Here is a 12,928-nt window from a genome sequence, read left to right as displayed (position 1 = left end):
TTCATGGTGGGAGAAGAGATAAAAAATGATAGAAGAGGACGGGAAAGAGAGGGAAGCAGAGAGGTGTTAACCAGGGAAAATGGACCACAGCAGGGGAGTGAGGAGTTCAGTGCCAGCCAGCATGGGTGTCTGTTTCCATCTTTGTCCCTACTGCCTTAGGTGCGAATTTAGCATCTGTCTCCCTGCTTCCTGCCTCTGTCCATGGTCTGTCTGGGCCCTTTGACCCCCTCCACCCTGCCCCCACCACTACTGTGCTGGTCCCTTCCCCTCCTCTGCTCACTGGGAGCTGGCTTGCTCCAGGATCCTCAGGTCATAGTTCTTTTTGGCCACTCAAAGTTTGAAGCGACTCAGAGTTGTTGAGGCGAAGGGAGGCATTTTGGGCAGCCAGGGGACTGGGGAGCACAGCCACGATGGTGTACAAGGCAGCGAGGTCCACGTGGCAGCCATTCTCAGCAGTCCCACTTTGTCGTTCCCACTCCCACCCCCGCCAGGCAGCCCCTGAGCATCCTTGAGCTACTGGACCTTGGCGCCGGACATGGTGAGCTGAGTGAAGAGTTTGTCCACCTCAGTACAGGTGATGCCCTCAGGGAGATCTGTCACCTCCAGCTCCCACCCCAGGACAACATCTGCTGTCCCTAGGTCAGTGGAGGCTGATTTGAGTGCTTGTCTCTTGCCTCGGTTTCCATGCTTCAATCCACTCTGTCCCTGGTGCACTGTGTAAGTCGACTGGCCATGGAGCAAGGGAGAGCAGATGGACAGATTGTACTGTAATGGCTGGCCCAAGAGGGAGTAGAGCCCATCACCCTGTGCTGCACCCCCAGGCCGGGGGAACTGTGTGAGGACAGGCAGGGGACTGAGTCCTGTGCAGACGTTACTGAGGCTGGTGACAGGAAAGGGAGCTGGGGACTGGGTAGGAGATGGCACAGCACTGCTGCTCATCTGTGTGTTGGCCTGGGGGCTGCTTTCAGGACTGTACAGGTCTTCAGGCTTTTGCCCTCGCTGGTCCACACTGTAGTATTTATAGTGACTCCACTGGACCATGGATGGATTCTGGGGGGTTTGTGGTCCATTAGGGACATTCAGCTGCATAACCACCACCCCTGGTCCAGAAGGTGACACTCCTAAGTACTTCTGTGGCATCTGTGGTGGACTGCAGGGAGAGGGAGACTGAGGCATCTGGTACTGCTCTGTGCCAGGAGGCTGCAGAAACCCCACAGAAGGGCTCCTACCATTCTGCTGAGTTGATGGGATCATGCTGTAGTACACGAGTACGCCCCCTGCTGGCAGGCCCCCTTGCACAGATTGGCTCACAGGCACCAGCATGGGTTGCTGGAAAGGCAGCTGGACCACATTTTGTGAGTCACTGCCCACTGGGACTTGGTAAGAAGGCAGTGGAGTGTACTGAACCACCAGGCCTTGCATTTGGCCCCCCATGCTGCTCCTCTGGTTGCTGAGCAGGCCCTGGTTTTATGGCTGCTGGACCCCAAGCATGCCTTGTTAAGCCACCTGTTGTTGGTTAGGCATCATGGGCTGTAAACCAGGCTGCTGGGATGGCTGAGGGAACTGCTGAACATGCTGGGGGCCGTAGGCCACCAAGTAAGAGAGAGGTCGATATTGTTGGTTGGAGTTAGGATACTGTCCAGGGGGATAGTAAGAAACCTGGATCTGTTGAGGGGGCTGCACGTAGCCCTGGGGTGGCAGGACTTGCTGAGTAGGTGGTGCATGGCTAGAAGTGGAATAGTTGGAAGTGGGGAGGCAGCCCAACAACTTCTATACATACAGTTCAGTGGCACTGACTACATTCTTCAAGTTGTGCAATCATTCTTGTTATTCTTTTCCAAATCACTTCATCACCATTAACAGACACCTGAAGTTTTCATTTCAACTCCCTATATGCTTCTCAACCAAATCATTTAACAACCATCCGAACAATAAGAAATAACAAGATATTTCATTTAAAAAGTGTATTTTCCCTGTTTTAAGAAATCTGCATGCTTATGTTTAAGGACAAGGCACTTCCCAAAAAGGAGAAAAGTTGACATTAAATCCTCCACAGCTCCAGGATGGGGCATTTCTGACTGCAGGACAACCCTGCAGTTCTGAGCCTCTACCACACTTTAATTTTACTCACTCTGAAACAAGTTTAACACTATCTGCAAAGCTCCCTCTCTGAAAGGCTTAATGGCTCACAGATGACAAAGGGGACTCATGTAACTGGACAACACAGAAAGCAAGATCCTAAAACCTAGAACCCACAAGAGGAATAGAGAAGCTTCACACAAAAGCATAATAAAAATTAAATTGCTTGGCACTGTTATGTAAGATAGGAGCTCTGGTGGCGTAGTGCCTAAGGCATCTGACTGCTAACCAGAAGGCTGGAGGTTCAAATCCACCAGCCACTCCTCGAAAGGAAGATTGGGCAATCTACTTCCATAGTGATACTGCCTCAGAAACCCAAGGAGGGGTCACTTTGAGTTGGATCGTACTCGACAGTACTGTTTGGTTTTGTGTTATGAAGATAACAACCTACCTCAGTGAATGGGTGGATTTACCAACTTGGTGAGTAAAGAGAGGCTCAACCATAATCTCCAGTTTAGACTAGTGCCATACTGCCAAAATGGCAAGATTCAGTCAGAAGAAAACATCTCATTAACTATGATGATCTGCTGGAATGATGACTAATCATTAAATCTAACCAGTTTTGCATACAATAAGTCAAATGTGCCAGCCCCTGTATCTCCATCTTTGACTGTTGCAAAGAAACTACAGGGCGTGCGGGGGGGGGGGGGGGGGGGGGCGCCACACACAACTACTTGTGTGCATTTAAATGACTTTCTAGGTTTCATTCTCAAAACAGAATGTACTAAGCCAGCACATCCTAATCGTTCCTCTCTCCACTAAGGATCTTGCTTTGTCCTTCCCCTTTACTCCACGCATGGAAATAAGACTCCTACCAGGAATAGGGTCATTGTGAGTGACAAGTCAAGCCACGAATGAACTAGATGTGTAGAGCCAAAGCAGAAGCAAAAAGCCTGGCCCTGAATCAATTTTCACTTTGATCACAGGAAGCAAGATGCTGGGGATTTTATGGCTGGAAAGGTTTCATACCTTGCCTGTTCAATGCTCTTAGTGAGGAAGTAAATGTTCTGCCACATTCTAGATTTGCATACATTTCTGAAAATATCAAAGACTCACATGATACATATGACTATTTTGATACCATTTCAACTCATTAAAAGGTTCTCAGTAAAAATTTCTAGTATCATTCCTTAATTCCCTTAGCCCCTTTAAGATGCCAAAATAATCAAAATTTGTATTTTGAATTTATTTTCTTCCATTGTGAAAATAAAATGTATCTGTATTTTATGCCAGCTTTTCCTTGTAGCACTGGTGCATGAAAACAACTGTATCAAGTTTTCACAGGTTTCATCTCTTCCTCCCCTGCTCACTCCCCATGGTTCTCCTCCTATACCTTACCTGAGTCCTCAAAAACAACAGAACTAAGGACTTATTGATCTCAATGTACTAAAACAGATAAACCACTTTCACAGTTACTTAGTCATAAGATTAACAAAAGCTAGATAAAAGGCTGCAGCAAGTGATCAGATTCCACCACTCATCTTGTTGAGAAGGGACCCAGAGGGACCCATATCTGCTGACACCAACCATACTCACCAGTAGTCTACCAACACACAAGCTGTCTGCGGTAGAACACAGCAAGACTGCATGGCACTTGGAGGCTACACAGCCTTAGTTCCTAGAACAGGAACCAAGACTTGGAAGAAGGTCAGTGTAGCGCACTCAGCGAATGGATAAACTGAATCATCATTTCACAAGGCCACAAGCCTGTATACAGCAGATTCCAACCATAGAACCCAGAAGAGAGATGAACTTGAATTACTCCCTTAAATAACTGTTTCTTTTCAATAAATACATCTAATTACTAAAGTACTTGGATTATTTTCAAGTTAGTTCGTAAAGCACCTAAGTTTCTTTAGAGCTAAAGCCCTTCTCCTACTACCCAATCCTATCAAAGCTCCCTCATAAAATTCCCTGGTACATAATGACACTTCCCCTACCCCTCAAGCTGGCAAGAGGCTATACTAAAGCTGACAAGCTACACATTACTCATGTAGGTGAAAGGCATTCAAGAACATCCAATGCCTGCCCTTTACCATCTTTCTCTATACCAGCCTAGCCTAAGATAAAAATTTTAAAAATTTACCTTCACTACCAAAACAGATGATTTGGTAGCTCGGGCAGAGACTAAGCTTGTTGTTCATCTCAATTTGAAACACAAATGGTGGCATGGGTTGTCTGCTTTATGGTGGCATTTTTCTTTTTTTTTTTTAAATTGTTGCATCTGAGGTTTGGCATTTTCCCACATCATTCTCACATAAATGTTCCACTACCTCATTTCATCACTCAACCCAGTCGCACTATGTCTAAGCCTTTTCACTTGTTTGAAAGAACAAGTGAAAGTTTTAAAGTTGGAAACATCTCTGCCAGTATGCCTTACATTTACCCTGACTGCAAGTCAGGCAAACCATAGCTCCCAATTCACCAGGTGGAAAATGAATACCACAGATTAACATAGTAGCCGTTTTGAAAAAATCACTCTTCTCTCCAGACCACACAGCAATGCCTGAAAAACTGAACTATCCTAAATCTATAAAAGGCACAGGGTGAGGGGGAATCAAGCCAAGGAACCAACTTCTAGATGAGGTTCAGTTTCTTTCCTATTTAGCCTCTCCCCTACAAATTATAACTCAATCACCACTCCTATGTATTCATGGTTTGCCTTTGAATACTTTTAGAAGTAACTCAATGGCCAATCAAAAAATAAATAGGTGTTAGAGCAATTAAATCCCTTTTTAGAAAGCAATATGCAGAGAAACTTTTCCATTTACGCTTGAGAAACCAAGTACAGTGAGAATAGGTGTCCTGCAGCCATTTCCTTTGCCTGGACTACATATTTAAGATAACTGTAAGCAAAATGACCATGCAGGGAATCAGGGTCACACCAAACTGTCACTTTGAATGTTTCATAATGAAAAGGGCAGAATTTACAAAGCTCTGAAATTCTGAAGCATTTATTTTTCTGACTATCAATCCCGGCCCACAGTATTGTCACTTTGTGTTGTCATACCAGGGCCTCAGGCTTCCACTGTCCAAAAATGACACTTGATACTAACAAAGCCAACAAACAGCTGCCTCTTTGTAAAAGTGGGTATTAAGAATCTGAAGAAAAATACCTTTTACCACTTTTGGTAAGGTTCCTCAATATTGGGGGAAACTCAATTCTACCAAAGATTTTCTTTAAATTATTATTATTTTTATTACGATTTGGGTGGAAGTTTACACTGCAATTTCATTTTCCATACAGCAGTTCATACACATTGTTTCACGACACTGAATACAATTCCCCACAATGCAACACCTCTCTTCCCACTTCCTCCCTGTAGTTACCTTTTCCCTGTGTCCTCCTTTACTATACAATATGCTTAAGTTTTATATCACATGTTATCTGATTAGCCTCTTAACACAATGTGAGGCTACCATAGTACACCATTTCAGGAAGAAGTCAGTGGTTTTAAAGCAGGGGCATTGTTATCATCTACCCAATCCTACTTCCAAAGGATATCTGATAATCTCTGAAGCGTGGTAAGGGGCTACTATCACCAATTGGGTAGAGACCAAGGTTGCTGCTAAACATCCTACACTGCAAAGGACAGTAAACCAAAATGTCAATAGTGTTCAGGTTGAGAAAAACCCTGGTTTAAACTAAAGCAATGTTAGTCACTTACTTGGCCTTACCAAGTAAGAATTTAAAAAGTCTTACTAGAAAATTCTGTAATATACCCTTCTTGCCCAATTTTTCCTACAGACAAAAAATGTAAGCATCTAAAGCAGTATTCACAAAAAAGGAACTTAAGGTACTGTGTACAAGTTACTGATCCAGAAAGAAGGTTTAGCAGCTTTGAAGTCATACTTTACATGTAAAAAAGAAATCAACCCATTAAGTTTAGCAAATTTGGACCTGCAGTATTGGTACAAGTTCAGGATTGTGCCTACACTTAATACAAATTGCAGGGCACTCCTCCATCCTAACTGCTGAAGCCAGTTTTCATACTCCCCCACCTCCCCCCAAAAACCCACCCTCTTGAGTTTATTAGCATTAATGACTGGGTCTGAAATATCATCTACCCAAAGCCAATGTAACCAACTTATTAAAGTTAAGGTCAAGTTATAACTGTAAGAAGAGCCTCCAGTTAAAAATACCACTTAGGCTAAGAAAGATTATCACCTAGTCCTTGCAAATGTTGAGATATACAACAGGGTTCAGCATCCTTGCACAGCTTTTTACTTTCTATGTGGCTCATTTTAACTTCAGTGAATTCACAAAGGGAGGTCCCAGCCCAGGAGGCAGTCAGGACTCTTAATGCCTTTCATACATTTGCTAGACTACTAGTAAGCAGTCTTCTGAGAAAGACCCTAGAATACACATTCAATCTGAAAATGGGAACCTTAAAGGTGTAAGATGACTGGAGGCAAGGGTAGTTTCTACGGGAACAAGGTTCTGCATAATCTTGAATTTCTTCCTAACCTGTCAAAATCCCCCTGGCATATGAGAACTCTAACCAGTCAGTATTGGGGGGTAAGGGGATATTTTCTTATACACTATAACATCCAACGGTGTTAGCGTAGACGGGACTTTAAACTTGTTTTCAGAGGCTAGGCTTGGTACAATTCCCTTTTCTCTAAATTTAAAGATCAAAATATAATCCTCCCCATTAGTAGAGGAAGTTAAAAACCAAATTAATCATACAATTCTTCCCTGAACTGTGTGTGTGTGTGTGTGTGTGTGTGTTTTTTTAGGCGACAAATTCCAACAGCTTCACTTCAATGTTACAAAACGGGAGTGTCAGGGTACCAGACACAACCCAAAACTCTTCAGTTTTGCTTAGCTAAATCCCCAACCCCAAAGCACTGTGCTAGATTTTCAACATCCTACAGAATCAATTATATTCCCTATTTTATGTGGTTCTTAACCCCTGGAGATGGGAGAACTCATAAACTATCCTCCTGAAAATTCCAAACCAAAGCAAATTAAAAAACTTAAATATCTGTAAGTAAGCATGTAAAAGTATTTCAGTAACTATAAAGCTGTACCAAGGCTATAGAAAAGTTTGCCCATGACTTAGCCTGCTACTATTTCATACTTGCTATGAGCTCCATTTTGAAGGACGGAAATCACTTAAGATTTGCGTTAAAATATAATGCACAGGACGAGCCTGTGCTTTCATTTTTTTCATAAAGCAAAATGAAAGCACATGTTAAGATCATATATTTTAGCTATGTTAAAAAATAATGATTCCATATAATTTTCTCTACTAAGGGTATGGACAAAGTAACTGCAGTCATTTCAAGCAGGAGGCAGGAAATACCTTCATAACCGTCCTCAGATTTTGCTGGGGAATATGGTGAGGAGTCATTTTAAAAACCAGAATGGTCATCATTTACAATAAACAACTAAGGAGGCAGCTTGAGGCAATCAAGTCCTTTAAAACAGCTTCCTAAAAACAGATTCTGGACCTAGAAACCTAAAAAGGAGGAGGTACCAGTAAAGAAAAAGTTGCTATCAAAATTCCTATACAAAACCTACATTTTAGGTAGAAAACTACTTTTCGAATGCTCTAGATACTAGTATCAGGCTCCCACTTTCCGCTTTATTTTTATTTAAAAAAAAAAAAAAAGAATTTCTTTCAACTTTTAAAGAAATAAAATATCCCAAACAAGACACTACTCTTCCCTTGGGAATACAAAGGTTCATTTCAATACAACAGTAACACCCTTCTTGATTATTTGTGTGTCAGATGAAAAAGTTTCACCATTCAAAGGTTAACTTCTAAAAAAACAGAATTGGCTCTGGTAGTCCGAGTTTATCGAATTGACTTTTAGACCTCAAAATTTACGGAGCATAGGATAATTAAAGTGCTCGGCTGCTGACCTAAAGGTCGGCATTTCTAACTCATCAGCCGCTCGATAGGTTAAAGACATGGCCGTCCTGCCTGCAGGGTCGCTGAGTCGGACTGACTCAACGGCAGTGGGCATGGTTGAGAATAATTTACTCAAATACAAAGTATTTTTTTAAAAGTGCGACAAGTAAATAGTACTGACTAAAAATTACAACTCCAACTGCACCGCATTTAACGTTTATAAAGTTGTTAACGAGCATGCTTCAGATCTGCCTTGATGGAATTTCCCTTCTGGGGACCAAAAAAAAAAGAGCAGTTTCTCAAAGGGGGCCAGCTCGGAAGCAAAACCAAACCCTGTCGTTTGTTCAATGTTAAAAGGCTTTCACGTTCACCGCTGTCAAGGCACTACGAAGCCACTGAAAGACTTAAAAACGTTTACTATAAAAACATGTCTCCAGGTCTCTAGAGACCAGCCCCAGAAACTCATCGAGTTTCTGGCCATTCCGCACATGGTACAGGACACAGGGGTGGATATGACTAAGACCCGTGATTTCGGTTCCCCTTCCGCTGGATAATCGGCCGGCGGCATCCCGCTTAGGAAGGTCCACAAACCGCCAGGGACGTGTGTAACGGATCGAGTAAAAAGTGTGGGAGTCTGGTAGGTGGAAAAGACACGGCGCGGGACGTCCGTGGGGCCAATGCCTATAGCCTGAGCACCAAGAGGGCCTCACCTTGCTGCGGTCCTCCTCCTGCTGCTGCAGCAACTCGGGAACCGCGGCCATGGCGACGCGGGTCTCGAGCAGGGGCGGCTTGGCTGTGCGAGGAAAGAAGATGGGCCGCCGCCCCCGGCGGGTCACTTCTCAGAGGCGGCCACGGCCCCGCCTCCGCTGGCCTCCCTGCCTGATGGGAGGCCGCTGGACTCCGCCACCATCCCAGCAGCCCCAGGAGCAGCAAAACAGCGCGCCACGTGCTCCCCCAGAGCGGCCTCCCCGGTACCCACTGTCGTCCATCTTAGAGCCGGGCATAAAAACAATGCGGGGCCTACCCTCGCTCCGCACCGCGTAAACACCTCTGACCACTGGACAGCGCCGGGAAGACGAAGTCACAAATACGCTCCCAGCAACGAGCGTCGCAAGAAAGACCTTGCCGTAGTGCGGGGGCGGATTTATCAGTTAGCCCGAGTCCAAGATGGCGACGAGCAGTGACGTAAAGATCTCGTGAGAGCAAACTGGCGCGATTTGGAAGCGCCCGCGCTTCTGCCTGAGAGGGCCTCTCCACCGTCTCCTGAGTGTACAAAAGGAAAAAAACAAACTCATTGCTGTTTGAGTGTCTGTTGTTGTTGTCGTAATGTGCCCTCAGTGGGACCCGACTCGTAGCGACCACTCCTTGGGTTTCCGAGGCAGTATCACTACGGAAGTAGATTGCCCTATCTTCCTTCCGAGGAGTGGCTGGTGGGTTTGGACCGCCAACCTTCTGGTGAAATAGAGACTGGGGGCGGTGCGCAGTGCATAATGGGGCCCCCACGCCTCTGGCTGGTAGTAAGACAGAAGCGCGGGACAGATGAAAATACGATTCCGGAGAACATGTTGGTTAGAAGCAGTTAAGCGAAGCGTTGTTCACCTGCTTGCAGCATTGTGACTTCTGTGGTATGGACCCCTTTCTCGCGGGCTAGGCTTCTATTTAACTCGTTCTTTAATCCCGATGCCCCCTAGTGTGACCACAGGCCTACTTCCCCGCGGTGGTCCACATCTACAAGCGGTACGGGAGACCCCCTCTGGGAATCAAGACTGTGGGCCCTGCTAGTTGCCGCTTACCCGCTGTAAGACGAAATCTTAATGTTAACCACCTTCGAACGTATGAGGATTAAATGAGAAAAATCTATCCAGAATATTTAGCACAGAACCCGGTATTTAGGGATCAATCGTTAACTGTTAACTAATTGGGTTGTAGCCGTTGTATCACGAACTCGACTTTTGGATTTTTTTTGGTTACACACACACTGGCTCACAGTTCTTGGAATCAAGATTGAGGAAGTTTGCTAATTCTCATTTTGTAAGCTCTGGTCCTTCTGAAAAGCAGCTCTGGTGTGGTAGTGGGTAAGGCGTTTGCTAACCAGAAGGTCGGTAGTTCAAACTCCCCAGCTGCTCCCGGGGAGAAAGATGAGGCACTCTACTATCATAAAGATATACAGCCTTGGAAACCCAATAGAGGTCGCTATGAGTCAGAATCCAGTCGGTGGCAGTGGGCATGGTCCTTCTGAAGAAGAGTCCTGGTGGCGCAGTGGCTGAAGTGCTAGAGTGCTAATTGGAAAGTTGGCAACCCACCAGCAGCTGTGTGGGAGAAAGATGGCCGTCAGCTTCTGAGATTTACTGCCTTGGAAACCCTGTGGGGCAGTTCTGCTTTGTCTTGTTGGGTCGCTGTGAATCTGAATTGACTCCAGATCAGTAAGCTTGGTTTTGCTTTGATCTTTCTAGTATTCATCCGAGTCTCAGGAAATGGCTCATTCCAAACTGTGGAAAAAGTTTATTGAATACAATTTTAATGTGCAGTACTCTGATACAGCTTTTGCTTGATGGTTCTAATACTTAACATGCCTGGTACCTAACACTGCTTTTGTCTTCAATAGGAATGAAAAGGAGAAAAGGCACTCCACACTGCAAATAAACTAGAGGGAAGTGAAAATTTAAAAAAAATGAAGGCTTTTCAGACGGTTTGCAGGCAGCTCAGAAGTTCAAAGGGGTTCTGTGTAGAACCAGTCCACTGTGTTAGTTTCTCCACTTCTTATTCATGTGGCTGGAAGAAAAAAGTGAATGCTTATGAAAAAGTAGACCAAGAAAAATATTCTGATTTAGTACAGTCTGTCTTGTCATTCAGAAACCATGCTCAGACCCCAGAATCACTGTTTGAGGAAGATGCTTCTCTTTATGGACCTGTGAGTAAGTGTAAGCCCCCAAAGCAAGATGATGAAACAAGGGCTCCACGAAACTGGTTTCCTCTCTTCAATCCAGAGAAAAGAGTAAAATCAAATACGTCAAGTGACTTTTCAATTCCTTTGAAAATCCCTTTGAAAAGGAGTATGATACCAAGTGTGACACGAGTGCTACAACAGACCATGACATCAGAACAGATCTTCTATTTGGAGAGGTGGAAACAGCGGATGATTCGAGAACTGGGAGAAGATGGTTTTGCAGAATATACTTCAAGTAATGCTCTCAACACTGTGTTTAACTGTTTTCTAGGATATAGACTACCAACATCATAAAAATGAGGGTTTTTTTTTTTTTTTTTTTTTTTAATAGTGAGGTGCCTAGGGCATTTGACTGCTAACCAGAAGGCTGGTGGTTCAAACCCACCAGCCACTCCTCAGGAGGAAGATTGGGCAATCCACTTCTATAGTGATAGCAGAAACCCAAGGAGGGATCGCTATAAGTCGGATCCGACTCTGTGGCAATGAGTTGAGTTTTTGTTTATCAGTGAGGTAAAGTGGGGGGTCAACGAAAAGGGGAAGACCCTCAACCACATGGATTGACACAGTGGCAACAATGATGGGCTCAGGTGTAGCAAGGATCGTGGGGCTGGCATAGGACCAACAGTGTTTCATTCTGCTGTACATAGGGTCGCTATGAGTCGGAGACAACTCTATGGCACCTAACAACAACACTAGTGAGGAACTATGTTCATATAATGATAATTAGCAGTAGATAGCTCCTAATGTGTATTAACTACATTCTCTTAACAACACTGTGAAGCAGAGATAATAACATCCCCATTTTACAGGTGAAACTGAAAGAGATTAACTAATTTGACTAAATGATACAGAAAACTCATATATATTATAAGGTTCAAACTTAAGTATTAGAATAACCTGTTCCCCTTGATTATGAAAAAGATAACAATTGGGTGCTAGGCATTTTGTTCAGAATCTAGTAAATAACCTTTTGCTCTTCTAATTGGTGTGGACTGGTGAATTTAAAGACCCTAGCCACAGCCAGAATGCAGGAATTGTGTTTAGAGCTTGGTAAATTAAGATAATCAGGTATTCTTGATTAGGAATTGAAAGAGACTAAATAAATTTTAGACTTCAATTCCCAACTTATTAGGCTTCTTAGTTAAGAGGATCACTTCCTTAAAACAGGTACCATTGAAAAACAAAAGATCATCACAGGTGAGTTAATTGGTCCCCTAAAAATTACATAGTTCTCTTTTACAGCTAAGTTTTCCATTGACCATTCCTTAGCACCCTGTTTTCCAGAAAGTAGTACATGAACCCTTGTGGTATACAAATTCTTTGTTTTAAGAGTAAGATACTTATTTTCAAGCATCTTAGGAGAAGAAACAACCTACATGTGTATTTAACATTAAACCTGTGGACATGATGTGTTTTAAAGAAAAATACTAAGTATTTATATATAAGTTGCATGTGGATTTGGCCAAAAATAGTCAAAGCCTTAGCCCATTGTAACATTTCACAGATGTGAGGGCCAAGGAATGCATACAAGAATTGACTGCTTTCTTGAGATAATTAGTAACAACCATCAAACTGTTCTTCACTTTATAAATAAGCAACATAAAAAAAATCTCTTGACGGTATCTTGTTTTTTTGGGGGGGTTATTGTTGTTTTTACACTATTAGAAGTTAAAATTGATAACTTTCTTCATGAGAAATTGTTTGCTTTTCCTTAAACCAGGAATTTCACAGCTTGTAGAAATCCTAAAATCAACTTAAGAAATACAAAGATAGGGAGCTACCTGGAGTCTGTAGCTGTTGGCACTAAGGAAGTACTCTGGTGGCCCTCTTGGTAAAGGAGAGGAAATTCTATTTGGGATGGTGAATGAACTCCACCAGCCTATGCAAGGAAACTGACCTTTAGTTAGTTAGGCTAGAAGCGTTCTGCTGTGTTTCTGTTAATTTAGGATCAAGCTTAATAAACAGAATTTCTTTTATTTTG

At 43.5% G+C, this 12,928-nt stretch overlaps 1 protein-coding gene, 1 non-coding gene and 1 pseudogene across 2 annotated transcripts in view; 1 reads left to right on the top strand and 2 right to left on the bottom strand.

Moving 5' to 3' along the window:
- Window positions 1-276: 276 nt before the first annotated feature.
- LOC103203252 lies at window positions 277-8,761 on the bottom strand (annotated as a pseudogene).
- LOC122150705 lies at window positions 3,599-3,834 on the bottom strand. Its single transcript, XR_006163808.1, has one exon. It is a non-coding gene; the product is annotated as a small nucleolar RNA SNORD17 (small nucleolar RNA).
- Window positions 8,762-10,671: 1,910 nt separating the features above from the next.
- MGME1 (mitochondrial genome maintenance exonuclease 1) overlaps window positions 10,672-12,928 on the top strand; it is an 11,915-nt gene continuing 9,658 nt past the window's right edge. The window contains exon 1 of the mRNA XM_007948214.1: window positions 10,672-11,182. Coding sequence (XP_007946405.1) covers window positions 10,672-11,182 — 511 coding nt within the window. The remainder of the gene's footprint in view (window positions 11,183-12,928) is intronic.

This window comes from Orycteropus afer, unplaced genomic scaffold, assembly GCF_000298275.1.
Source record: "Orycteropus afer afer isolate SDZICR_OR568_19922 unplaced genomic scaffold, OryAfe1.0 scaffold00208, whole genome shotgun sequence".
Taxonomy (NCBI): Eukaryota; Metazoa; Chordata; class Mammalia; order Tubulidentata; family Orycteropodidae; genus Orycteropus; species Orycteropus afer.
Note: the sequence above shows the minus strand (reverse complement) of the source record. Positions and strands in the feature narration are given on the sequence as shown.